We start from the raw sequence: 27,041 nt of genomic DNA, 5'->3' as shown, positions 1-27,041 counted from the left end.
TTGCTGCCTGTTCAATTTCATTAAGCACAATCGCATTAAGGCCAAAGTTTATTTGAACAGGGCTATAATTTCACGGTTGTAGTCAAAGGGCTCGGTGCAAGCCGGCCCTTACCAAATCGACGACTGTGTGTGTGTATATGCGGTTTTCAAAAGAAATTAATTATTGTAAATAGTTGGAGATTTTCGAATTAATTCCCTGTTATTAACTAACCGTTCCATTTCTAAACGAAATGACAGATTTTGATACAGTCTGGACTGTCATTGAGCTTAATTCATATTAGCTTTTGGCTGATGGAAAAAAAGTCTGACTTAAATGCACCACCACTGTACTATACAGGGTGGAAAAGAAGAGCGTGCAAAAAAGTGACATTTTCAACTAGTCTCCAATTGATCAATATGTTTTTTGCACGCACAAACGACAATTGTCAAATTTGAAAGAATGAATGGCCCTCTAGCGGCCAATTAAATAAAGAAAAAATTCTGAGGTACTTTTCTGAGATTTAAAATGATTTACAATTCGGAACAAATATCTGTTAAGTATTCAGCTACTGTTCCAGCCCTACCATGACCCAATATGGATATAACTAACGACAAAAAAGTCATTCTCTTCATACCAGAATCTTTTTTTTACGGAAAAAAAACCTTTACGGCAGGTAAAGATCATCTCGAAATATTTCCAAAGCTGATTTATGATGGGGTTCCCTCGAAATAGTACTAATAAAGCATGCATTTTCAGTCAGGGAGAGCTTAACGACTACCAAAATTTACGAGGAAATCAAATGCAAAATTGAGTTAAAAATAAATGCCTTTTATAGGTTATTTTACTGCTCGTAAATCATCGGTGATTGATTTATAATCGAGATATTACGTGAAAAATATTGTTGTGCGCATCCAGGCTCACATATACACACGCTGGGTTTTGTATACACGGTGCGCGATTTTCAATGCAATGAATTGTCCCCTATGTCTTCAGTTCCTGGAGATCTTATAAAGTTGATTTAATGTCTTTATGTTTGTGATTGGTCAAAAAAACTACTTTTATTGCGCTTTTTAGCTAGCAACGTCGCAATTGAAGTTTGAAGTTGAAAGCTGCCAAAAATGTCAATAATTTTGACAATTGACATTGGTTTTGAAAGTTTTATGTTGTGTTTATGTGTTTTATTCTTCAAATATTCAAAATAAAGGAAAACCTTGGTACTTCCACTGTATTCTGCAACTAGGAAGTGTAAGAAAGAAGAAACAGGATTTAGGATTGTTTTTTAACTAAATAAGGAGCAGGTAGGGTGAGTTTTTTGTTATCTATCAACCGGGAAGGATTGGCAGCCCCTTGCCTGACTGACGAGGCCAAAGGGAGCTCCTGGGAAGAAACAAACATTACTACATCATTCCCCTCTTCTCGGTTGATAACCTCCAAACTGATATTTGAGAATTAGGACTGCTGGTTGCATATTTGTGAGAGACAATAATAGTTGCAAGGTATGTCGCCCACGTTTCGTAACCTTTTAGTGCCTGTTGCGAACTCTAAAAGGGTTCAGACTTAACTTCAGTTTGGCTTACAGTACGCAAACGTTGAGTAGCCATCAGTTAAGTGACAGGAAACTGACCGTCATTTCCGATTTTCTAAATTAATCTGAAAAATAGGGTGATTACGAGTTAACACGTGTTTGCCTACACGAATTTTCGGTCGGAAAAGTCGTTGAAGCGAGGCACTCGTGCGAAATCAGAGCAGTACTCGGTCCGGTAGGCCCGCAGGCAACCGTGTTTCCCGGTGCTGCGATGGCGCTACTCACCTGTCCGGAAGCGGAAGCGCGCCACCATGGGAATCTCGACATACCAGAAAAATCAGAGGTTATTCTATCCCATATTTTTTTCCGGTCAAGTTTGGTTTTTTTTTCGTATCACTAACGTGGTTGTTTGACAGTTGACAGCCAGTTTAACATAATTGGACTGATCACGTGATGGCTGTTCAAAAATCAACTTGGCCTAGATTACTACTAAAGTACTCGGTGCTATCAAAATAACAGGGAAATCTTGAAGTGTCAAGTGTCAAGTCAGACATTTCTTGGTTAAAAAAAAATGTCAAAATTCCATGGATAGGGTAGATCCAAACTAGACAATCTGACACGTCAAATTAATAGTAACGTCACTGCGTGTAAAAAAAAAAAAACAACAGAAAGTGGCAAAAAACGATTTCTTCCTAATCTAAACATGCAGACACCAAACATTATTTTTTCATTAGGTTTTCCCCTCCCGAAACGTTGGTTTTAATATAAGAATAACGTAAATCTGGCGTTCACGGCCCATTTACTCTCATCAGCCAGAAAATTTAATGTCTTATTCGGCACACGCAATTGCCCTAATTGCTAATGCATCCTCGCGTATCTTTGTTGATCGTCCCTTAAGCTCCTTGTCAGATTTGATATCAGAAGTAAATTTGCAAAAATTATTGGCTACAACACAAACTGTATAGAAAGTTGTAACCTAAAAACAGGTATGCAACCCTATATACCAAGTCAACTATCAAAATACTATTGTTTTAAGTGCGGCAAGAAAGTCTAAACTTACCTAACCTGGTGTTGAATTTCCTGCGTTACAATTTCAGTAGATTACTAAAAAAAAATAGTAGTTTTTTTTTCTTGGTTCTATAGTAGACGCGTACAGGGTGATTATTGGAACTTTACTAGTGTTTCCCTAATTTTTAGGTTACCTTAACATAAATTTTTGGTTGCACCATGTTTACTCCAACCCTACCTAATAGCTGGCAACATTGCATTTTTAGGTAAATATCTAGGAATATTTAAAATGTCTAGTGACATTACTAGATTTGTGGAAATCTCTATGACATTGACAACTCCGAATTTTTCACTAAAATAAAAGACACGAGGAAATGAATTTATTTGAAAAAATGTTATTTGTACGTACCTCAACCATTTCTTGGAATTTTAATATAATGAGGCCGCAAACTTGCTAAAATTGCTATTTTAGAAGCAAGCAAAATTACCAATTTATAGGTTAGATCGATGTTTGGTTTACTACACTTTGAATTTTCCATGGATTTTGGTCTTTTAACTAAACTAAAACTAAACTTAAGTTTTGTATTAGATTAACTAGATATTACGGATACGACGGCAACATTATACACCCTTGACAATGACAGTGACAGTTAATTCTGTCGTTGATGGTGGATGTCAACTAAATAATGTGATTCTATTTCTCTCTGTTTAATACAAATAAAGAAGGATGGAACTTACACTACGAGCGTATTTAGTTGGCTATGATAAAATCGTGCATTAATGGGACCACCGTCTACTATACTAGTTGTCAAAAATTCCAATATGGCGTAAATAGTGGTGACAGTTTGCGTTTGTTTGTATTGTGGGAATTGAGTTTTTTTGAGGATTAGATGAATTTTTACGGTTTAAAATCAAAACTTGAGGTTATTTGTGTTAGTTATTTTTGTTTGCTGCCGTTAATGAGGATTCCAAAAATGTTCTTAAAAACGTGATTCGGTGATTCTAAGTAGGTTTTACAAGCGATTTTGTCACTCACTGTACTTTAAAACTGTTTTTCTAAAAGTTCAAATTTTGACAGCGCTTTTTTACCTGACTGTACCGAATTTTTGAGTGTCTTTTTTAGGTTATTGAATAGGAAATTTAATGAGGATTCCAAATATGTGCTTAAAAATGTGATTCGGTGATTCTAAGTAGGTTTTATAGGCGGTTTTGTCCCTGACTGTCTTTTCAAACTGTGTTTTTTGCAGTTTAAATTTTGACAGGGCATTCTACCTGACTGTTCCGAATTTTTTTAGGTTATTGAATAGGAAATTTAATGAGGATTCCAAAAATGTGCTTAAAAACATGATTCGGTGATTCTAAGTAGGTTTTACAGGCGATTTTGTCCCTGACTGTCCTTTCAAACTGTGTTTTTTGCAGTTTCAATTTTGACAGAGCTTTTCTCCATGACTGTTCCGAATTTTTTAGTGTTTTTTTAGGTTATTGAATATGAAATTTAATGAGGATTCCAAAAATGTGCTTAAAAACGTGATTCGGTGATTCTAAGTAGGTTCTATAGGCGATTTTTTCACTTACTGTACTTTAAAACTGCAATTCTGGAAGTTCAAATTTTGACAGCGTTTTTTTACCTGACTGTACTGAATTTTTTAGTGTTTTTTTAAGGTTATTGGATGGGAAATTTAATGAGGATTCCAAAAATGTGCTTAAAAACGTGATTCGGTGATTCTAAGTAGGTTTTACAGGCGATTGTGTCCCTGACTGTCCTTTCAAACTGCGTTTTTTGCAGTTTCAATTTTGACAGTGGTTTTTTACCTGACTGTTCCGAATTTTTTAGTGTTTTTTTAGGTTATTGAATAGGAAATTTAATGAGGATTCCAAAAATGTGCTTAAAAACGTGATTCGGTGATTCTAAGTAGGTTTTATAGGCGATTTTGTCACTTACTGTACTTTAAAACTGTGTTTTTTGCAGTTTAAATTTTGACAGCGCTTTTCTACCTGACTGTTCCGAATTTTTTAGTGCTTTTTTAGGTTATTGAATAGGAAATTTAATGAGGATTCCAAATATGTGCTTAAAAATGTGATTCGGTGATTCTAAGTAAGTTTTATAGGCGATTTTGTCATTTACTGTACTTTAAAACTGCATTTCTGGAAGTTCAAATTTTGACAGCGCTTTTCTACCTGACTGTACTGAATTTTTGAGTGTTTTTTTAAGGTTGTTGGATAGGAAATTTAATGAGGATTCCAAAAATGTGCTTAAAAACGTGATTCCGTGATTCTAAGTAGGTTTTACAGGCGATTTTGTCCCTGACTGTCCTTTCAAACTGTGTTTTTTGCAGTTTAAATTTTGACAGCGCTTTTCTACCTGACTGTACCGAATTTTTTAGTGTTTTTTTTAGGTTATTGGATAGGAAATTTAATGAGGATTCCAAAAATGTGCTTAAAAATGTGATTCGGTGATTCTAAGCAGGTTTTATAGGCGATTTTGTCACTGACTGTACTTTCAAACTGCATTTCTGGAAGTTCAAATTTTGACAGCGCTTTTTTACCTGACTGTACTGAATTTTTGAGTCTTTTTTTTAGGTTATTGAATAGGAAATTTAATGAGGATTCCAAAAATGTGCTTAAAAACGTGATTCGGTTATTCTAAGTAGGTTTTACAGGCTATTTTGTCCCTGACTGTCTTTTCAAACTGTGTTTTTTGCAGTTTAAATTTTGACAGCGCTTTTCTACCTGACTGTTCCGAATTTTTTAGTGTTTTTTTAGGTTATTGAATAGGAAATTTAATGAGGATTCCAAAAATGTGCTTAAAAACGTGATTCGGTGATTCTAAGTAGGTTTTATAGGCGATTTTGTCACTTACTGTACTTTAAAACTGCATTTCTGGAAGTTCAAATTTTGACAGCGCTTTTCTACCTGACTGTACCGAATTTTTTAGTGTTTTTTTAGGTTATTGGATAGGAAATTTAATGAGGATTCCAAAAATGTGCTTAAAAACGTGATTCGGTGATTCTAAGTAGGTTTTACAGGCGATTTTGTCCATGACTGTCCTTTCAAACTGTGTTTTTTGCAGTTTAAATTTTGACAGCGTTTTTCTACCTGACTGTACCGAATTTTTTAGTGTTTTTTTTAGGTTATTGAATAGGAAATTTAATGAGGATTCCAAAAATGTGCTTAAAAACGTGATTCGGTGATTCTAAGTAGGTTTTATAGGCGATTTTGTCCTTGACTGTCCTTTCAAACTGTGTTTTTTGCAGTTTAAATTTTGACAGGGCATTCTACCTGACTGTACTGAATTTTTGAGTGTTTTTTTAAGGTTATTGGATAGGAAATTTAATGAGGATTCCAAAAATGTGCTTAAAAACGTGATTCGGTGATTCTAAGTAGGTTTTACAGGCGATTTTGTCCCTGACTGTCCTTTCAAACTGTGTTTTTTGCAGTTTAGATTTTGACGGCGTTTTTCTACCTGACTGTACCGAATTTTTTAGTGTTTTTTTTAGGTTATTGAATAGGAAATTTAATGAGGATTCCAAAAATGTGCTTAAAAACGTGATTCGGTGAGTCGTTAGGGGCTCAAAAACGACCACCTAAAATAGGTAACACCTAAAGTTATTTAGGGATCAAAATTCAGATCAGTGCAACAGAAACAGAGCCCTACCTAACTTCTTAACCTAAGGCTATCCCTAAAACCGGTTTGTGCAAACGGGCCTAAAAAAAACCGGCAATGACAAGTCTCAGCTCCAAATGCTCCGGTTCTACTACAATTTTGTTGTGTTTGTGTTGCGTTTGCTCCTACAAAAAATTAATTTAAACAAGTTTTGGTTATTTTTAGCAGGCAAAGTTGTGTGCAGGCTACTACTTTACAGTCAGACCCTTTTTCGGTCATAAATTAGGGCAATTTCAGTCGGAACTGACTACAATATTGCATAGACAGCATTTAGCATGAAATTTCTGGTATTTAGGGTAGGTTTTTGACCTGAAAAATGTCCGAGTTTAACGTCGCATTGCTGTAGATGGTTTTAACAAAGTAAACTAAGGCACCCACCCAAAAACCCGTTCGAAATCAAACAACCAGATCAGGGAAGGGGTTGGGCCGCGAAATTGCATTAACACAAATCCATCAAGCCGCCCACCTGGCCGCCCATAATTTCATTTAACATTAACCGAAACGAAAATCTAAAACAAATTGCGTTTGTCACCTAAATTCGAAACCCCGGCAATTTACACACAATGGTGTCGGTAGCTATCGCTAGTTCATATCGTCCGATACGAAGAAATTAGACGGAGGCCACGTGCCCCCAACTAGACTAGGTAATTTACAGGTAGAAACAAAACGAAACAAAAGACCAAGAAATACTTAAAAGCCTATTTACGTGACTAACACGTTAAAAACGGACTGCTCAATTAATTTTGGAGGCTGGTTTCGATTCACGCGAATCCTTCATTAGTCCAAGAATGAAAACCTCGTTAAGACCGCTATAGGGAATCTATGTTTTCACGTTCTTCTGCTCGATTTTTGTATCTAAAATGTCCGAAAAATTCAGTCAGTATGAACTGATAAGATTTTTGAATGTCACGTTACATTCAAAACCAAATTTTATTGAAAATACACTCAGTCACTTTTTGCCTTATTGTGACCCCTTAAGGGCAAAAATACTTTATTACAATCTTGTACATAACGAAATTTCCTACAACTTTTTTTATTTACCTGACGCAGGTTCTAGACAATGTAAGATTTACAAGGTTGTCATGTTATCCCAATTTTTGTTTGACTTTCAGTATATCTCAAGTTTTGTTGTGTCGTATCTAATGTGCACCGTTTTCGTGAAAATAACGACTAAAAATCGAAATTTCAGATAAAGAAATTCGTAAAACTTGATGCATTAAACTTAGAGCAAAATGGCTTCTGATTTGAATTTATGATGATATTTTCCATGCAGTGTTGCCAAGTCAATCCTTAATTAATGGCGGTAGAATAATCAGTCAAAAAACGGTAGATCAAAACAAATCCATTCATTTTACATTATTATACAGGGTGTCTTTTAAAAATTTTACTCATTGATTCTTAACCGTACTTCAAAAATGTAAATTTTTAATATTTTTTATTAATAACTGTTTTTTTAAGTTTTGACATTAGTGACTGATATCACATGGTTTTAAACGATAATTTAGCTAGACAGGCACGTCACCATTGTCAAAAATCATAAATCTCAAAAACACTTTATATCGAATACTGCAAGAAAACGTTTCTAAATCCTGATTTCGGTAACTTTTGAACATGGTTTGACAGTTTTGACTTTAGTGACAGTTTTTAGACTATTTAGCTAACCTTTGAAGTGACAATTGTCAAAATAACTGTCAAAAATCTTAGAAACACGTTTTATATCAAATACTGCAAGAAAACGTTTCTAAACCCTGATTTTTGCAACTTTGGAGCATAGTTTGACAGTTTTGACGTTAGTGACAGTTGTCACGTGATTGTATAACACTATTTCGCTAGACAGTCACGTAATAAATGTCAAAATAACTGTCATAATTCTCAGAAACACGTTTTATATCAAATACTTCAAGAAAACGTTTCCAAATCCTGATTTTTGCAACTTTTGCGCATGGTTTGACAGTTTTGAAGTTAGTGACAGTTGTCACGTGATTTCAGAAGACTATTTAGCTAGACAATGAAGTGACAATTGTCAAAATAACTGTCATAAACCTCAGAAACACGTTTTATACCATATACTGCAAGAAAATGTTTCTAAACCTTGATTTTTGCAACTTTTGAGAATGGTGTGACAGTTCTGACGTTATTGACAGTTGTCACGTGATTTCAGAAGATTATTTAGCTAGACAGTCACGTAATAATGGTCAAAATAACTGTCATAATTCTTAGAAACACGTTTTATATCAAATACTTCAAAAAAACGTTTCTAAATCCTGATTTTTGCAACTTTGGAGCATAGTTTGACAGTTTTGACGTTAGTGACAGTTGTCACGTGATTTCAGAAGACTCTTTAGCTAGACTATGAAGTGACAATTGTAAAAATAACTGTTAAGTCTCATAAAATCGTCTTGTTTCGAAAACTGTGTTAAAACGTAATTCTTGCAAATTCTAGTAAAATTTTGACAATTCTGAGAATAGTGACATAGACATCACGTGGTTTTAGAGAATAAGAAAATGACTGTTTTAAACGCATTTTTAGAATCCTTATTAAATTTCCTATCCAATAAACAGAAAAAGTATACAAAAAGTTTCACAACCAACGTAATGGCAATAACGTAATTAAAAATGGTATTTAAATATATAAAAAAAACAGGAGAACGGTAGAAGAACTATAAAAACGGTAGATATACCGTTTTAACGGTAGACCTGGCAACATTGTTTCCAAGTGCAAGCAGTATTTCAGGTTAGATTGTTTTTGGTAGTTTTTTTTTTTCGATTTTTTTCTTATAACCAACAGAACTATCGAGAAAATAGTAGAAGAATAATTAAATTTTTTTGCAAAATCTTCGAAACTTTTTGAGTGTTAAGGTAAATCCGTAAAACCAAAAAATAGGAAAATGGCTTTGTTCAACTTGAAAAACTACTAATTTTAGCGCTGAAAACAACAAAGGTTAGTTTCCTATTTTGTTGGCAAGCTTTTTTAAAGTAAAGTAAGCCAAACTATACAAATTTAACCTTTTTCCCATTATAAAGGTTCTCTAAACAATTTTGGGACACTTTTCACTTTGACCCTTAATACCTCGATTGTCTTATTCATTAATACTCAAGCTACAAGTACGAAAAAACCTCTCAATGGAAGCCATTTTTGTAATGTGTCATATTTACAGCTTTACTGAAGATATTATCAAAGTTCAACTTGGAACACCCTCGTGACGACCTGTGACGTCATTTGATTACAAGATACAAACTTCCTATAATAAAGTGGTCACGTGACCAATTGTTTGAATTCATCTTTGGCTTTTGAAATTTCAACATTTCTGGACAGTTAGCCAGCTCAATCATTTAAAAACATTCTTCCAGGCTTTTTTAACACTGAAATTGTTCAATTCTTCTTTAAAATTTGTTTGACTTGTAAAATAAGTAATTCAGTTTTTATAATCAAAATTTCTGGACTTGTTAGCCTGCTCAATAAGTCGCTGAAAAATATGTTTAGCTGTTGAAATTAATCAGTCAGACTTCTTTTTCAATTTCTGGGCAATTAACCACCTCCATAATTTCCACGCATTCTTCATCTCTTCTTTTTGTGTGTGTGACTAAGTGAAACTAGACCGGTTACTCGGGTGGTCAAATTGTTTATTTACAAAGCATTTCTGTCTGGCAAAAAATATTGCAATTTTAGACAAAACCCGGTCAAATTTTCTAAAAGTAGGTGACTTTTAAGAGTCAAAATTTTATTTTTATTAAGGTAACACAGCTTGAGTTGTAAGCTTGTAAAGAGTTTCCATCATAAAAGTCAGGTAATTTTACTACCCTAATTTAATTTGTCACCTTTCCAAATTTTTCGGTTTTTACGACCGGACCCAATAAATTTAAGCTTGACTGTCATTTTTATGACATCGGTTCGTCGGGGAGGTCAAATAAAACCATTTCCAAAAACTTGTCAATTTTATATATTCACATTATCATTCCATTGACTAATAACTGTAACACACTGTACAATAATTAAAAATAAACTGAAAAATTCAAAATACAGTTCTATGTACAACCGGGTTTTATATACAAAGTACATTAATATTATTATTACTATTTTATTATAGTATATCGGTGATATTTTTTGCAACGCTGCCAGGCTTCGCGCTTATTTTATATATCACATTTTTTTTTTGTTTCCGAAATTTAGTTAAACAAAAAACTGCCTCAAATTAATTTTAACAAACGTTTAATATTCATATAACAACGAGTAACAAGTCAAAATTTTGGGTTTTAAAGCAGCGTTTTTCCTCACAGTAATTATTCTTAATGATTGTCCCCTCTGTACATTGTTGAGAAAGCTTACGGAAAGTAACATTGCTAGAACCAATCAGAATAACGTAACCTGGTTACGTCATCATCCATCAGTTCGATTTGGTCCATAATGTTGAGTAAAGTCGCGGATATTACTAAATGGAAATTTGCAACAACTTAACCTATAAATCACAGCAGCACTTAGGGAAGAGGAGATTTTCTGTTGTTTCAAAAGGGGAAAAACGTTGCTTTGAATTTAGGTATTTACAATATAAAATCACTAAAAATGTATGGTTAGTTGTATAGGTTAATTTGAAGTTAACTCTGTTTAGGGTTTAAACTTGCTAGGAACCTATACAACGAACCTTAAAAGAGGCCAAAGGTTAGGAAAAACGCCCTTTTTTAAGTTGGGGAGGTTTGCATTGCCCTAATAATGAAATAATCAATTGATTTTTCAGTTTCAATAAACAGTATAGGTAATTGATTGGATTGAGATCAAGGTGTCAACACTGTAAACAAATGCAATTGTGCACTTTCAATTTGACTGAATTGGAAATCGACTTAATTATAAACTAATTTCCGCTTTAAAACAGTTTTTTAACCGATATACAGGGTATTCAGAATTTGTTTGCTTTCAAAGCTACTTTTTTGACCAATCATATGACATGAGTTTGTGATTGGTTCAAAAATGGTGATTTACGTAAGTGCTGTTCATGTAGACTTGACGTAAATGACAGCACAGTGGGTAGTAGTAGTTTGTGATTGGTCAAAAAAGCAGCTTCTAGCTTGCTGCTTTTTTTGACCAATCACAAGCTACTAACAGTGCTGCAATTTACGCAATTGTTCCAAGATGATATAATAATTGAAAATGCATTTTTGAATCTACAAAAACAATTAATTTTTAGGCATTTGACCTGATTGAACTTTTCAAGCTTAAATAAACAAAACTGAGACCTTGTTCGGTTATTACTAACCACAATGGAGAAATGCAACCAGAATTTGATGAAAGTACTTTCTAATCAAATTACAATTTGAATTCGTGAAGGTTTAAAATTAGTACGACTGTGATCAGTATCAATTTTTGTTTGATTTACTTTATAGGCCATTATTTTTAAGTCGTTTCAAAAAAGTTGTTTTTGTGGGTGTTTCTGAACAATTTAAGTCATTATTTGAGTTGTGTATTAAAAACACATTCAATTTGTAAACCAGAAAATCATTTTGCGCTTAGTTTCAGCGTAATTTAGCAACATTAAAGTCACTACTCTTTAAATCATATGAAATAATTGAGTTGTATAACACATAAGACACATCTTATGTCAGGTAGGATTACAAGACTTAAAACAAACCAAATCTTGTTATTTTCTGGTCAACACTTATAATACAGTATGTGTTTGAGACACCCCGTAGCAAAATTCTAGTACAGTGAGCGTATTATATGATTGGTCAAAAAACGCAGCTTTCAGCTTGCTACTTTGACCAATCACAAACTATGCCCACCATGTTGCGATTTAAGCATTTGTTCTTGACCAATCAGAAACTATGAATAACTGCTTAGGGCCTACTTAGATTATTTGTGATTCCTGGTTTTTCTCACTTGTACGTTTAGTTTGTAAATCAGGGCAATGCAAACCCAAATATGTGCGCAAATATACGGAAACATAATAATACATAATGTACAACCATTATATACAGTTGATTAGATTTAGTCAGGTTTTGGTTTTGCTTAACTTAAAAAAACACTTTAGCGAGTCTGACAGCCAAATGTGCCCCGTTTTTTGAATTAAAAACACGTTAAAATTGAGCTTAAGGGGCGCATTTTGGCAATTGGACCCCCTACAAGGCGACCAGGGAGATACAAAAAAAAAAGTCGACTTACGTAGAAATCACCGCTGGCTGGAAATACTGAAACGGTTTTAAGGAACCGGAAGTGTACAGAAGAAGAAACCGAGTTAACCATAAGGTGACTATATACAAGGTAAAAATGTACATCACAACGTGTTTCATATGGGCGGCATCTCCAATTCGGGTGCCGCAAAAAGCGGTTCTCACATGTGCGCTAACGGTGCCGCTAACGAGCCCGGCGCCATCGGATCCGGCGACGAACTGTACTGATGATGCTGTATGTGCTGAGATCCGTCGGTCGGCAAGTACATGCTAATCATTTGTCGTAAATCGCCTTGTTGCTGATGTTGCTGCCCGGTGGCGTATTCCCGTTTAATGCCACCTGGTGTGGGGGTGTGCATTCCCGAACTGGGCGAAACTGGTTCCGATTTTATGCTGCTGCCCGACGGACTGTGACCCGACGAACTGGCCGCTTGAATGCCGTACGGCGAGCCTTGCGGCAAAGTGGCCGTGCCGTAACTGCCGTAGCTGCCGTTCATGTACGCCTGATGTTGCATTTGGCTCATGTCGTAACGCGCGTAATTTGCACCGCCGTATTGTTGTTGATAGGAGCTGGGATCGTGCATCATGTAGCCGTTTGGCATGTAACCGTTAGGCATTTGGTACATTTCCCGTGCGGTTACTTGTTGTACTGAAGAGGTGGTGGTTCGCGAGCCGTCGCTTCCTGATGTTAACAGATTCGACGTACCTAGAGGGTATTTGTCTTTTTTGAGTAAGGTCTTGGTTTTCCTTCTAGGCCGGTATTTGTAGTCGGGATGTTCTTTCATATGAACTGCCCTTAGTCTCTTGGCCTCATCGATAAATGGCCGTTTCTCCGACTCACTTAACAATTTCCACTCGGCACCTAAACGTTTCGATATTTCCGAGTTGTGCATTTTTGGGTTCTCCTGAGCCATTTTTCGTCTTTGTCCCCTCGACCAAACCATGAACGCGTTCATGGGCCGTTTCACTCTTTCCATGTTTTGCGCTTTGGTCGTATTGTTATTGTTGCTGGTTTGGTTCTGATGATTCGGTTGGCTTTGGTGCTGGTGCATCTGAGGCGGCTGCGGCTGTTGATGGTGCAACTGATGCGGATGTTGGGTGATTTGATGCATCGTGGGTTGCCCTAACGAGTTAAGACCTCCGTATCCTTGCAAACCGTGGTGCGGCGGCATTGTCGCGTGTAAACTACCTCCTTTGAGGTCCGTTTCCATCGTCAACATTTCTCCCGACGACGCGTACAGTTTGATGTTTGTTTCACTATGTAGACGCACTAAATTCACACAAAAACGCTATTCACTAACACCTTCCCGCTGTCCGGTGAGAACTGTGTTATGTTTTAGGGTAAACCGGCCCCGAACCTTCTCCCCACTTTTGCGCTTGATTGACAGTAACGCCTGCCATGTTTGCACCCGACCAACCAGCGCGCCGCTTTCGTGTCAGACAACGCCTCCTGACGGGTATTCCCCTCGACGAGGCTATGCGCAGTTTCTGACTGCGCGCGTCGTTTCTTTTGCTAATTATTTGCCCGATTACTAATTATACCTAGCGGGTATTTTTACGGCACGTCGTCGTCGTACCGAGCAATAATAATTAATTAATATAAGCGCATCATTTCGTGCTTAAAAATCTCTAATTAATGAACCGCTTGCTCTCTCTCTGTTGTGTGTCCTATAATGTTGTTTAAAACGCGCTCCTCTTTTCACTGGATAAAGGGAAATTAGCGTATTCACTTTACTCCTCAAAACTACTCAAAGTTTTTTTTCTTTTAAATGATATTCTAAAATACCTCCAATTTGAATGTGACAGCTAAGCTAATGCCCGATTGATAACGAGTGGTCAATAATTGTTATAGTCGTAGTTGGCTGTGGTTCTCTCGCTTTACATGAAATCAAACCGGCGCAGGCGGATTGACAGCTGTCATATAATATAATTGTTTGCAACGCTATCTAAGACATACGCTTTTTGTGACAATCGCCATCCATAGGCGACCTGACCATAACAATTGTATTAAACTCTAATTTTTAATTAAATTGTAGTGTTTTTTCTGTCATTAGATGAGAAATTTAATGAAGATTCCAAAAATGTGCTTAAAAATATGGTTCGGTCACTCCAAGTGGGTTTTGTCACTGACTGTCATGTCAAACTGTGTTTTTGGCAATTCAAATTTTGACAGCGTTTTTCCCCCCCACTGTAATCGATTTTAAAGTGTTTTTTTATGTCATTATATAGGAAATTTAATGAGGATTCCCAAAATGTGCTTAAAAGTATGGTTCGGTCACTCCAAGTGGGTTTTATAGGCGATTTTGTCACTGACTGTCATGTCAAACTGTGTTTTTGGCAATTCAAATTTTGACAGCGTTTTTCCCCCTGACTGTAATCGATTTTAAAGTGTTTTTTTATGTCATTAGATGAGAAATTTAATGAAGATTCCAAAAATGTGCTTAAAAATATGGTTCGGTCACTCCAAGTGGGTTTTACAGGCGATTTTGTCACTGACTGTCATTTCAATTTTTTTTAAAAGCTTCTAGACTAGTTGAAGATCATTTGGAAGCCTTTAAAGCGTTCTAAAAGCTTTTGGAAACTTCTAGACTGTTTTGAAAGACTTTAGACTGCTTGAGAAGCATTTTGGAGTTTCTGTAGTGTTTTTTTTTTTGTAATTCTAACCGTTTTTGAGATATTTTTCAAAAACTAACGGGTGTTCAATAATAATTGTTATGGTTTTAGTTGGCTGTGGTTCTCTCGTTCTAGCATGAACGTAGGGCCGTTGATAAGTTCGTATATGGTTTGAAGTGACAGTTGTCATAATAATTGTTTGCAACGTTATCTAAGACATACGCTTTTTGTGACAATTGCCATCCATAGGCGACCTGACCATAACAATCGTATTAAACTCTAATTTTTAATTAAATTCTCTTAAAATTTAAGCTACACGTTTGTTTTAGACTCGCACAATTTAAAAAAATTGACCAACTTTAAACTTTAAATGAAATTCATTAATAAGTCTCATTAATGCATGATTTTTCAATTGTTTTACTTTAATAAACGATTTTATCATAATAGGCAACTAAATGTGCCTGATAGGTATATACAGGGTGGTTCAAATTGATTGTAGGATACTTGAAAGGTAGAAAGTACATACAAAATAAACGCCAAAGTGGGATGTACCCAAAAGTTGAAAAGTGCCCCCTTTCGGAGCTAGTGGGCCCTAAGTATATGCACCAAGAATAAAAAATTATCTTAATTAACAAACTAAAATAAAACTCATATAAAATTTGGCATGCTTGCTCATCATTTTGAAGTAATTATTTGGAGTTTTTTCTCCAATTTTTTAAAATAATCTGGACAGGTACTATTTTTTTTCATTATGGATTAGCGTATAAAAATGACGCTATCAGAAAAACTATGCAAAATAAAAAGAAATGTTCAAACAAACCTTTCTTAAAAAAAAGTAATAAAATTACAGTTTAAAGAAATTTCAAGCTGTCAAACTTTTTGAACAGCCCCCCTATTTGTCCAGATTATTTTAAAAAACTGAAAAAAAATCTTGTTTGTTTAGTTTATACGTTGGTACGTTTACACCCATTAGAGTAATATAGAAATAATACTGTTCAATAATCTCATAAACCAAATGCCATTTATTCAACAAAATTATAATTTGCCTCATAATTACGTCATTGATGACGTGAATGCAGTTTTCATTGACGTTTCCTATACTTCTATTTTTTTATGGTAGGCCGTGTAACGGACAGGGGAACCTAGATAATTTGCATGCGCGGGACAAAGACAGCAAACGAAAAAAATATCAAGTAGGCCATATTTTCAGCGCGCTGTTGTCCGTCGACAAAATTAATTTTGTTGTTAGATTATTCCTAATTTATTTCCCTTCATTTGGATAATCTGTATTCTGTCTGTGTGTGTTATTTTTTATTTAGCAGTCGAATTTCTGTATAGCGTTACGAGACCTCCCTATTGTAGTAATATTTCGTCTGTCAAAAATCAAAAACTGTAATTGTATTTGACAGTTTACCACAATAGAGAGGTGTTGCAAAGCAATGGCAGTTCGTGAGTTTGAACAGTAAACGAAAAACAATTATCATTATTCCAGTTTTAAAACAAATTACACAGAAAACTAACTAAATATGTTATGGAAAAGTAAATGGAAATATTTAGGAATGTTCTAATAACAAAGTTATCTTAATAATTATAATTCAGTCAATACTGATGCAAATAATGGCCTACTTGATATTTTTGGAAGTGTTCTGTCTTTGTCACGCGCATGCAATCATCTGGTATATGTGTTTCTGTCCGTTACACGGTTTTTCTATGGTAGGTTTTGGATTTACCACACCTGTATGTATTAAACAGTGAGAAAAATAGATCCACATTAATTATCACTGTACTTTACTAACAAAATTAACTGTATAACCCTTTACTGACATTTGACGTCTGATGACAGTGTCCACTGTTAACAAGTGACATTTCAAAATTTCCTCATTTGACAATTAACATGTGAAGGTTAGAATATGATTAGAATACGTCAAAATCAAAACAACGTCTGAATTTTCTGCACCCACTTCTAGAATTAGAATACTGGGTGTAATACATTTACATTAAATTTTTCTGTCAGTTGAGAGGTACCCAGAAACCTTTTTGAGAAAAAAAAATGGTCAAGTATTATTGGAACTACGGCTTTCGAGTGTTCTGGTCTTACCCGAGCAAATCCAATCCCGAAACGAACGTTTCCTTTACCTGGTTGGCAATCCACATACACACACACACATACCCTTCTCCCCCGTCTTGCATTTTATCAACCCGAAATCAGTCAAAGCGCCCGACTGTCAATCAAACGGACCCCCGCCATGCTTTTGTTTGGGCCAAAGGACGCATCTCTCTGCCCTTCAGGAGCAGCACACCTGGTCGGATCCGTTCGTTATTAACCTGATAGTTTTACTGGGTTTTTCAAACCACTCATAAACGAATTGTAGGTAAGAGAGATTGCTTCGACAGGTAAATATAGCCCTAATTACCCAACAATCCTTAAAACAGACAGTAAAGACTATTATCCCTTGGCACTTGTTTGAATTGTTATATGAAAATCCCTTTAATTCACTAAATCAGTGGAAACAAAACTCGACCTTATTAATTGAAATTTAATACGTTTTTCCTGGTAGCTATAACATAAAAAAATTATTTCAAGTAAACATCAAAAAGCATGTTTCGGTTTGTTGACTGCACACGTGCTCGTAATCATTATCCTGCTCCAATTACCAATTACGCAAAATCACTTATCACGACTTGTCACCCGACGTCACGTGATCAACGGCTCACGCGTATACTTTATGCATTTTAAGCAAACAAATTACACCTTTTGCATGCATACTTGAGACACGCCATATAGATTGTTAGACAATGTTTAAGGAAAATTGTAATAATGTCAAAAAAAATGTGCATTGTTGCCATTCTGTCAAAAAAACAAAAACGATTTGTGCATAGTCTTCGGCCTTTGCACGTCATTGACATTTAACAAGCTGAGTTGCCAGATGTTTTTCTTTAAATCATGCAAACACAAATTTTTCGTAACTTTTGTATTTTTATAGGTAAACACACTATAACACAATAATTAACTTCAATAAATAACGACTATTTGTAATTAATTAAATAAATACACTTGAATAATATGGATAATATATTAGCAATAACTGGCAATTTGGTAACAAGAAAAATAAAAGAGCCAAGAGAAACACACTTAAAATATTTTTGTGATTCCAGCATTGCCACATTTACATGAAATCCGTGATTACAACGAATTTTTCAACTGACTAATTCTGCTACTTTGATTCGACAATTGATTATTTCAATAAAATGACCATTTTCAAAAATTATATCTTGGAAACTATAGTTGTACATGTACAGGGTGTCCCAATAAGCCGTGCACGCGGCTGTTCGTCGAAAGAATTTTTTTTTATTAGTAAAGGAAATACTGAAAATAATTTTCAGCTTTCTAAATCCACCGCTAGGGGTCGTTTCGATACCACTAAAATGAAATATGTCCAGAAAATTTAATTGGAAAGGTATAGTAAAAATCTCATAAAAGTAATCCCCTATTCTCTATAAGAATAATTCTAAAAATCACAGTATGGAACAGTTTTCTTAAAGTATTCGAGACAAGTTATGGTTTGTAGCTTCTCGGCCCTTATTTTGACAGTTGTCACGTGACTATTTAAGAAAATACTATTCCAGTATCACGTGACAACTATCATAGACATTAAAACTGCCAAACTTTGTCCAATTTGGACTTGAAGCTCTAAAAATCACAATATGGAACAGTTTTCTTAAAGTATTCGAGACAAGTCATGGTTTGTAGCAGCTCGGCCATTATTTTGACAGTGGTCTCGTGACTGTTTAAGGAAATAGTATTCCAATATCACGTGACTCCTAGCATAGACATCAAAACTGACAAACTTTGCCCAGTTTGGACTTGAAGCTCTAAAAATCACAGTATGGAACAGTTTTCTTGAAGTATTAGACCAAGTCATGGTTTGTAGCTTCTCGGCCATTATTTTGACAGTTGTCTCGTGACTGTTTAAGGAAATACTATTCCAGTATCACGTGACTACTATCTTAGACATCAAAACTGCCAAACTTTGCCCAGTTTGAGCATGAAGCTTTAAAAAATCACAGTATGGAACAGTGTTCTTAAAGTATTAGATTAAGTCATGGTTTGTAGCTTCTCGGCCATTATTTTGACAGTTGTCACGTGGCTATTTAAGCAAATAGTATTCCAGTATCACGTGACAACTATCATAGACATCAAAACTGACAAACTTTGCCCAGTTTGAGCATGAAGTTCTAAAAATCACAGTATGGAACAGTTTCTTGAAGTATTAGAGACAAGTCATGGTTTGTAGCCGCTCGGTCATTATTTTGACAGTTGTCTCGTGACTGTTTAAGGAAATACTATTCCAGTATCACGTGACAACTATCATAGACATCAAAACTGACAAACTTTGCCCAGTTTGAGCATAAAGTTCTAAAAAATCACAGTATGGAACAGTTTTCTTGAAGTATTAGAGACAAGTCATGGTTTGTAGCCGCTCGGCCATTATTTTGACAGTTGTCCCGTGACTGTTTAAGGAAATACTATTCCAGTATCACGTGACTACTATCATAGACATCAAAACTGACAAACTTTGCCTAGTTTGGGCATGAAGCTCTAAAAAATCACAGTATGGAACAGTTTTCTTAAAGTATTAGACCAAGTCATGGTTTGTAGCTTCTCGGCCATTATTTTGACAGTTGTCTCGTGACTGTTTAAGGAAATACTATTCCAGTATCACGTGACTACTATCTTAGACATCGAAACTGCCAAACTTTGCCCAGTTTGAGCATGAAGTTCTAAAAATCACAGTATGGAACAGTTTTCTTAAAGTATTCGAGACAAGTTATGGTTTGTAGCTTCTCGGCCATTATTTTGACAGTTGTCTCGTGACTGTTTAAGGAAATACTATTCCAGTATCACGTGACTACTATCTTAGACATCAAAACTGCCAAACTTTGCCCAGTTTGAGCATGAAGCTTTAAAAAATCACAGTATGGAACAGTGTTCTTAAAGTATTAGATTAAGTCATGGTTTGTAGCTTCTCGGCCATTATTTTGACAGTTGTCTCGTGACTGTTTAAGGAAATACTATTCCAGTATCACGTGACTACTATCTTAGACATCAAAACTGCCAAACTTTGCCCAGTTTGAGCATGAAGTTCTAAAAATCACAGTATGGAACAGTTTTCTTAAAGTATTCGAGACAAGTTATGGTTTGTAGCTTCTCGGCCATTATTTTGACAATTGTCACGTGACTATTTAAGGAAATAGTATTCCAATATCACGTGACAACTATCATAGACATAAAAACTGCCAAACTTTGCCCAGTTTGAGCATAAAGTTCTAAAAAATCACAGTATGGAACAGTTTTCTTGAAGTATTAGAGACAAGTCATGGTTTGTAGCCGCTCGGCCATTATTTTGACAGTTGTCCCGTGACTGTTTAAGGAAATACTATTCCAGTATCACGTGACTACTATCATAGACATCAAAACTGACAAACTTTGCCCAGTTTGGGCGCGAAACTCTAATACTCACAGTATAGAACAGTTTTCTTAAAGTATTCGAGACAACTCATGGTGGGTGGCTTCTCGGCCATTATTATGACAGTTGTCACGTGACTATTTAAGGAAATAGTATTGCAATATCACGTGACAACTACCATAAACGTCAAAACTGACAATCTTCGCCGAGTCTGGAGATGAAGCTCTAATAATAACAATACGTCATCATGATCCTAAATTTACCATTTGACTTTCTTAAATGAAACACTTTTTGCATTATTCAATTTTGTGATAGCTTATACGAGATAATATCTATATCTTCCTATTAAACTTTTTTTCTATCTCTTCAAATAAAGTGGTGGGAGTAGTCCAAAGTTTTCTTTGAAAGAAATATCTCAACAACGGCTAATAATTGTAGAAACTTTGTTTTTGCGGCATTTTAAAGAGCATTTTCTGTAATGTCTAATTTGAGGTTATGGCTTTTGAAGAGCTTAGACATTCTGATCTCTTGTAAGTGATTTTTTTACTGTTGTTTGATAGGGATTTTGGCAAGTCACTATTTATTTTAAAGTAAGTATTGGTCTGGAAGTGGTTGAAGTTGGAGTGGAGTGTGACGTAATCTGACACTTTTGACAGGTTCTGGTATGTTGGTAAACATCATGTGACCGATGATCGTTAACTTGTGTAAAGAGTTTTGCAAGTTTTGTGAAGTAAAGACGGTTTTAGGTTAATGAGGCTGAAATTTATCTAAACATAATAAATGATTGAAAATGTTGAGGCCGGACCTGTCCATCGGGTACACGACGAGATTCGCACACCGCCTGGATGATGGATGTCGGGGTATTATGGGATAAGGGAGATGGTCCAAGACTTGATCTGACTGTCAGCAAATGATATATGATTGCAGTTTACATTGCAAATTTCCACTGTTTCGAAGCATCGACTGGGAAACTTTAACATGGCCACGTTAATTACCCGGACGTGGAAAACCTCCCTCTCTCTCTCCCGGAGAGATATTGTTATTTATTCAAATTGGGTGCGGTTTAAAAATAACGTTAATAAATATGATAAAATATTCAAAACCCTCGCCGCAGTAACCTCGGCCGGAATCACCATAGATCGATCTGTACAAGAGAAAATAAGATGTCAGATGAGAGAACGAGCGGTCCAAGTCAGGGTCACCGTTTTATATTAACCAAGATGTAACCGATACCGCGTAAATTGAATTTTCTCACGTACATTTACCCGATTAAAAATGTTTTTATCGAAACCGATCTGAATCCCATCGAACGCTAATAATATTGTTCCCGCCGTAAATGGATCTAGTTCCGCAAAATAGATTTTTTTCAATTCACTGCTACTGGAAAAAGAGCGAGAAGAAATTATATTTTAATAACTTTTTTCCGACGTTTAATATAAAATGACCATTATTGCATGAGAATCGCCTCTCGTTCAACGGTTACCGCTTCAGATAATCAATTACCATGTTTAAGTACAGTTCCACCTCGTTATTTTAAAAAGGATGAATTGAATATAAAAAAAAACTGTTTAAGTACAGCAGATGTGTTTGTACGGAAAAAAATGTCAAACAACTTATGAAGCAAAAGACGTTAGAAAGAGAAAACTAAAATTTTCCAAACACGTCAGAGCGAAAAAACGAGTATAACATAAAGGTGGAGGATAAAAATGCTGGTGCTGGGAACATCGGTTACCTCCGGCCAACAGTTTAAGCTTCCGGTATACGTGAGCGCGTTTATCAGACTCGCGGACACCGGAAGAAGCGCCCGGAGTAACGCCCGGAACAAGACGACACACGTCATTTCCGCAATTCCGTATTAGATAGAGGAGAGACCAAACACGACCATTGGTTACCGACCTGAATCGATAACATCTCTCCTTTTTCCCTCTTTCGGTCTTTTTTTGGCTTTAATTCGAAAAATGCCGATTTTGCACTTTTACCACTGTTGACGTACACAGTTCGAAATCACTCCAAAACTTTGTTGTTTCGCATTTTGCCACACCAAACTTCCCAACAGAAAAAAGGTTTAATAGTTATTTATATACAGCAAGTGACTTAAAAGAAGTGGGAAACAAAAATCGTTCAGTATGGCGGCCGTACATTTCCAGTTGGCACTGTCAGAGAAAATCAGTGAATCAATCTGCTGTGTTGCCCACTAATCACCGAAAAGCAAAACACAAACAAAAACAAAATTTTTTAAATTAAATTGAAATTAAAACTGTGTTTTACGACTAACTTGGAAGTTTCAAATTGCGCAGTAGGCGAATGTCGGAGACAAAGATGGCGACTTCCGTTTTGGTCGCTTAATGCACAAACGGGTTATATTGTTAGTTCCTGATACTTGTTCTATTTACTAGAAGCTGTACTCTTTTGTTTATTAATTGAAAATTCCCATTTTTACTGTGTGCAAACCGTATATTGATAAACGCTGTCGTTCCACCCATGATTAATATACTTACATCAGAGAAGAGTTAGTCAGATCACCGATCATTTAAAAAATCAGATCACATGCTCAACAGTTTGAAAATATAAAGTATATTTTGAGCATTGAAATGATCCTTAATTAACAATCTATACGTTTTGTTATTTGTACTTGATGCCGACCTTCCTTAACAAAAAAAAAATCGAAATAAGGCCAACTTGTATGTTTTGCTTTTATGAAAAAAGCGATCAATGAGTGTAAAAGTGAGCTTTTTGCTCGATACACCCGCGTTTATTTAGATCTTACAATAAATTTACAAACGATTGCGACCTGGTTAAAGGTATCCATGAATAGGAAATAATGTTTGTATTATAAATGAAAAAACGAATTTAATATGCTAATAGTATAGATAGATAATTTCTTACGATGCTATTTGTGTTGTATTAATAAAGTGGTATTGAGGTAAATGTAGGTTAAGGTGGTTCCCTTTTTAAAAAGTGAAAATTTGTTTTTTTCTACTCCTGTAGGGTTGTTAGGCATGCGGCTGGTTGCCGGGAAGCATCAAAATAAGCCACTCTTGTAATTCTCAACACAAACAGTTTATTACTAAACTACAAGTACAAAAATGAAAGAAATTCGAATTTACAAAGAGAAATCATTCCGATGATTATTGATTTAAATTGTGGATCGAAAACGAGTCGGTCATCTTCGGATAGCGGTCGGGAGAATCTGTCTCCTGTCAACTCTCTTGACGTCCGGGATCTGTCTGCTGTCGTCTGCCGACGAGATCAGCGGTGTTGCCAATGTGACCAGCTGATCTGGGGTGGATGGCAATTGCCACCGGCTAAACAAATATGGAATCCTAGACTTTCCCTCACTGTGAGATATGAACTATATACCAAGACAGGTAATTTTCAGGATGCGATCTGAAATAAACCCACGACTGGACAGCCATTTTATTCACCCTTTGTTGTACAACAGGTGTACTATCTTCATTTAAGCAGTTTGCAGTTTCAACTAAACACAACCATTTGGCAAAATCGCACTAACAGGAGCCTAATTCTTGAAAGCAGGGGAAAATAGAAGTGTTGATAGAAAAAGAAGCCTGACACTGGCTGGTTCCAGTCACATTCTACAGACCTTTCTCTTGACCACTCCCTTCCTTGGTTTCAAGAATACGCATCCCGTTCTGCTTTTAAATCCTTCTTTTGTGAAATACCCGCAAAAAAAGACACAAATGTTTGGTTTACAAGAAATTTTGACCAATCACAAACTAGACTAACACTAAATATACACTAGAGCAATTAGTCTGAAATGGTTTGATGGAGGTTAAACGTGCGATCATCAAATTAAGTTACAAATTTGTGGTCCGCCTATACACAACAACAATTAATTACAAACAATTTTTCATCGCTGACGGATGATATGCGACGGCTTTTTCAACTTTCTTCTTTTTTTTAGTGGACGTTGATTGGGCCGCATTCCAGGTTGTCACACCGAAAAAGGTGAAGAACGTGATTCAGCACTGTACGATTGATAGAGACGCATCGCACAAAAGGGCGTAAATGCCTATTAAACACTTCTTAATAATGCTGCATCGATGACTTGAAGTTTTCTTCGGTGAAAATGAACCGATCCCGACTCGTTTGCGTCGACTTTTGGACTTTTCGGCCTTCTACGGCTCGAACCAATCAACTTGAAGGGCATATAAACTGCTGGTCAGGAGCTAATCGTATAGGTAAGCGATGATGGAAAATTGCTATAGTGATAGAAGGAGCGATCAAGAAAAAAATCAATAATCTAGAAGGCAACACCTGTGGTTGGTTAGTTTGAGAAACTACTCCAAAAACCCTACACTGGTTCACCTGCAAAATCAATTGAACAAACATATAGTATATTAATCAGCCAGCATGCAATGATAGCAATTACTCACGAAAACGAAGATTACACTGATTCTGGTACTTTTGAAGTATGTTTCGTTGTTTTGTACTTCCAAGCAATTCAGTTTGACAGTTTTCAGGTTTAGGAACAGAAAAGGAACGAATGTCATAACTGTCAAAATATGACATAATTATGTAATAGAAAATCAAAACCTACGTCGTCGCAGGAAGCAAACGTTACATTCGAAACATTTTTGGTTCTATTAATTGTTACGTCACTCGATTTTACTTTGATTTTTGCTATATATCGGTGGTGTCCACCGGTAAATTACAAACACTGTGGCTCTGTAGTTTTTGTAGTAATTTTTTTATGTTATCGAATAGGAAATTTAATAAGGATTCTAAAAATGTGCTTTAAACAATGATTTTCTCACTCTAAGTGGGTTTACAAGCGATTTTGTCCGTGACTGTCATTTCAAACTGTGTTTTTGGTAAATTCAAACTTTGACAGCGTTTTTCCCCTTGACTGTAATCAATTTTGTAGTGTTTTTTATGTCATTAGATAGGAAATTTAATAGAAATTCCAAAAATGTACTTAAAAATATTATTTGGTCACTCAAAGTGGGTTTTATAGGCGATTTTGTCACTGACTGTCATGTCAAACTGTGTTTTTGGCAATTCAAACTTTGATAGCGTTTTTCCCTCTGACTGTATTCGATTTTGTAGTGTTTTTTATGTCATTAGATAAGAAATTTAGTGAGGATTCCAAAAATGTGCTTAAAAATATGATTTGGTCACTTCAAGTGGGTTTTACAGGCGATTTTGTCACTGACTGTCATTTCAAACTGTGTTTTTGGAAAGTCAAATTTTGACAGCGTCTTATCTCCTGACTGTAATCGATTTTAAAGTGTTTTTTATGTCATTAGATAAGAAATTTAATGAAAATTCCAAAAATGTACTTAAAAATATTATTAGGTCACTCCAAGTGGGTTTTGTAGGCGATTTTGTCACTGACTGTCATTTCAAACTGTGTTTTTGGCAAATTCAAACTTTGACAGCGTTTTTCACCCTGACTGTATTCGATTTTGTAGTGTTTTTTATGTCATTAGATAGGAAATTTAATGAAGATTCCAAAAATGTGCTTAAAAATATGATTTGGTCACTTCAAGTGGGTTTTATAGGCGATTTTGTCACTGACTGTCATTTCAAACTGTGTTTTTGGAAAGTCAAATTTTGACAGCGTCTTACCTCCTGACTGTAATCGATTTTAAAGTGTTTTTTATGTCATTAGATAAGAAATTTAATGAAAATTCCAAAAATGTACTTAAAAATATTATTAGGTCACTCCAAGTGGGTTTTGTAGGCGATTTTGTCACTGACTGTCATTTCAAACTGTGTTTTTGGCAAATTCAAACTTTGACAGCGTTTTCACCCTGACTGTATTCGATTTTGTAGTGTTTTTTATGTCATTAGATAGGAAATTTAATGAAGATTCCAAAAATGTGCTTAAAAATATGATTCGATCACTCCAAGTGGGTTTTATAGGCGATTTTGTCACTGACTGTCATGTCAAACTGTGTTTTTGGCAATTCAAACTTTGACAGCGTTTTTCCTTTTGACTGTATTCGATTTTGTAGTGTTTTTTATGTCATTCGATAGGAAATTTAATGAACATTCCAAAAATGTACTTAAAAATATTATTAGGTCACTCCAAGTGGGTTTTGTAGGCGATTTTGTCACTGACTGTCATTTCAAACTGTGTTTTTGGCAATTCAAACTTTGACAGCGTTTTTCACCCTGACTGTATTCGATTTTGTAGTGTTTTTTATGTCATTCGATAGGAAATTTAATGAGAATTCCAAAAATGTACTTAAAAATATTATTAGGTCACTCCAAGTGGGTTTTGTAGGCGATTTTGTCACTGACTGTCATTTCAAACTGTGTTTTTGGCAAATTCAAACTTTGACAGCGTTTTTCACCCTGACTGTATTCGATTTTGTAGTGTTTTTTATGTCATTAGATAAGAAATTTAGTAAGGATTCCAAAAATGTGCTTAAAAATATGATTCGGTCACTCCAAGTGTGTATTACAGGCGATTTTGTCCTTTAAATCGTGTTCAAATTTTAGATAACAATTTTACTGACTTAACAAACCAGTTTTTCCTGAATTACTCGAAAACGGTGAATGTTACGAAAAAATTGCAGGAGACCAAAAATGTTCCTAATCAACTCCTTAACTTAGCACCGTAAGGTTGCAGGACCCTTTTAGCTTCCAGTATACAGG

At 35.4% G+C, this 27,041-nt stretch overlaps 2 protein-coding genes and 1 long non-coding RNA gene across 6 annotated transcripts in view; 1 reads left to right on the top strand and 2 right to left on the bottom strand.

Annotated features, from left to right (window-relative positions):
* Positions 1-27,041, bottom strand: part of LOC145733265 (uncharacterized) — a 131,200-nt gene that overhangs the window by 8,581 nt on the left and 95,578 nt on the right. The gene's annotated exons all lie outside the window — the stretch shown is intronic.
* Positions 1,142-25,573, top strand: LOC145732940 (uncharacterized). 2 transcript variants are annotated; one of them, XR_014179084.1, is made up of 3 exons: positions 1,142-1,278; positions 24,340-24,847; positions 24,899-25,573. It is a non-coding gene; the product is annotated as an uncharacterized LOC145732940 (long non-coding RNA). The 2 variants fall into 2 exon arrangements; XR_014179083.1 differs by lacking the exon at positions 1,142-1,278 and having other exon boundaries at positions 23,269-24,616; positions 24,683-24,847.
* SoxN (SRY-box transcription factor soxNeuro) lies at positions 10,103-13,647 on the bottom strand. The gene has a single exon (XM_081984971.1). It carries the CDS (start codon positions 13,554-13,556, stop codon positions 12,498-12,500), a length of 1,059 nt encoding a protein of 352 aa, XP_081841097.1. The 5' UTR covers positions 13,557-13,647; the 3' UTR covers positions 10,103-12,497.

This window comes from Ips typographus, linkage group LG8, assembly GCF_016097725.1.
Source record: "Ips typographus isolate SLU linkage group LG8, UJ_Ityp_2.0, whole genome shotgun sequence".
In the NCBI taxonomy this organism is placed as follows: Eukaryota; Metazoa; Arthropoda; class Insecta; order Coleoptera; family Curculionidae; genus Ips; species Ips typographus.
Note: the sequence above shows the minus strand (reverse complement) of the source record. Positions and strands in the feature narration are given on the sequence as shown.

Excerpts from the sequence above, each read along its gene's own strand:
- SoxN (XM_081984971.1), bottom strand. The coding sequence starts at position 13,556 with ATGTTGACGATGGAAACGGACCTCAAAGGAGGTAGTTTACACGCGACA.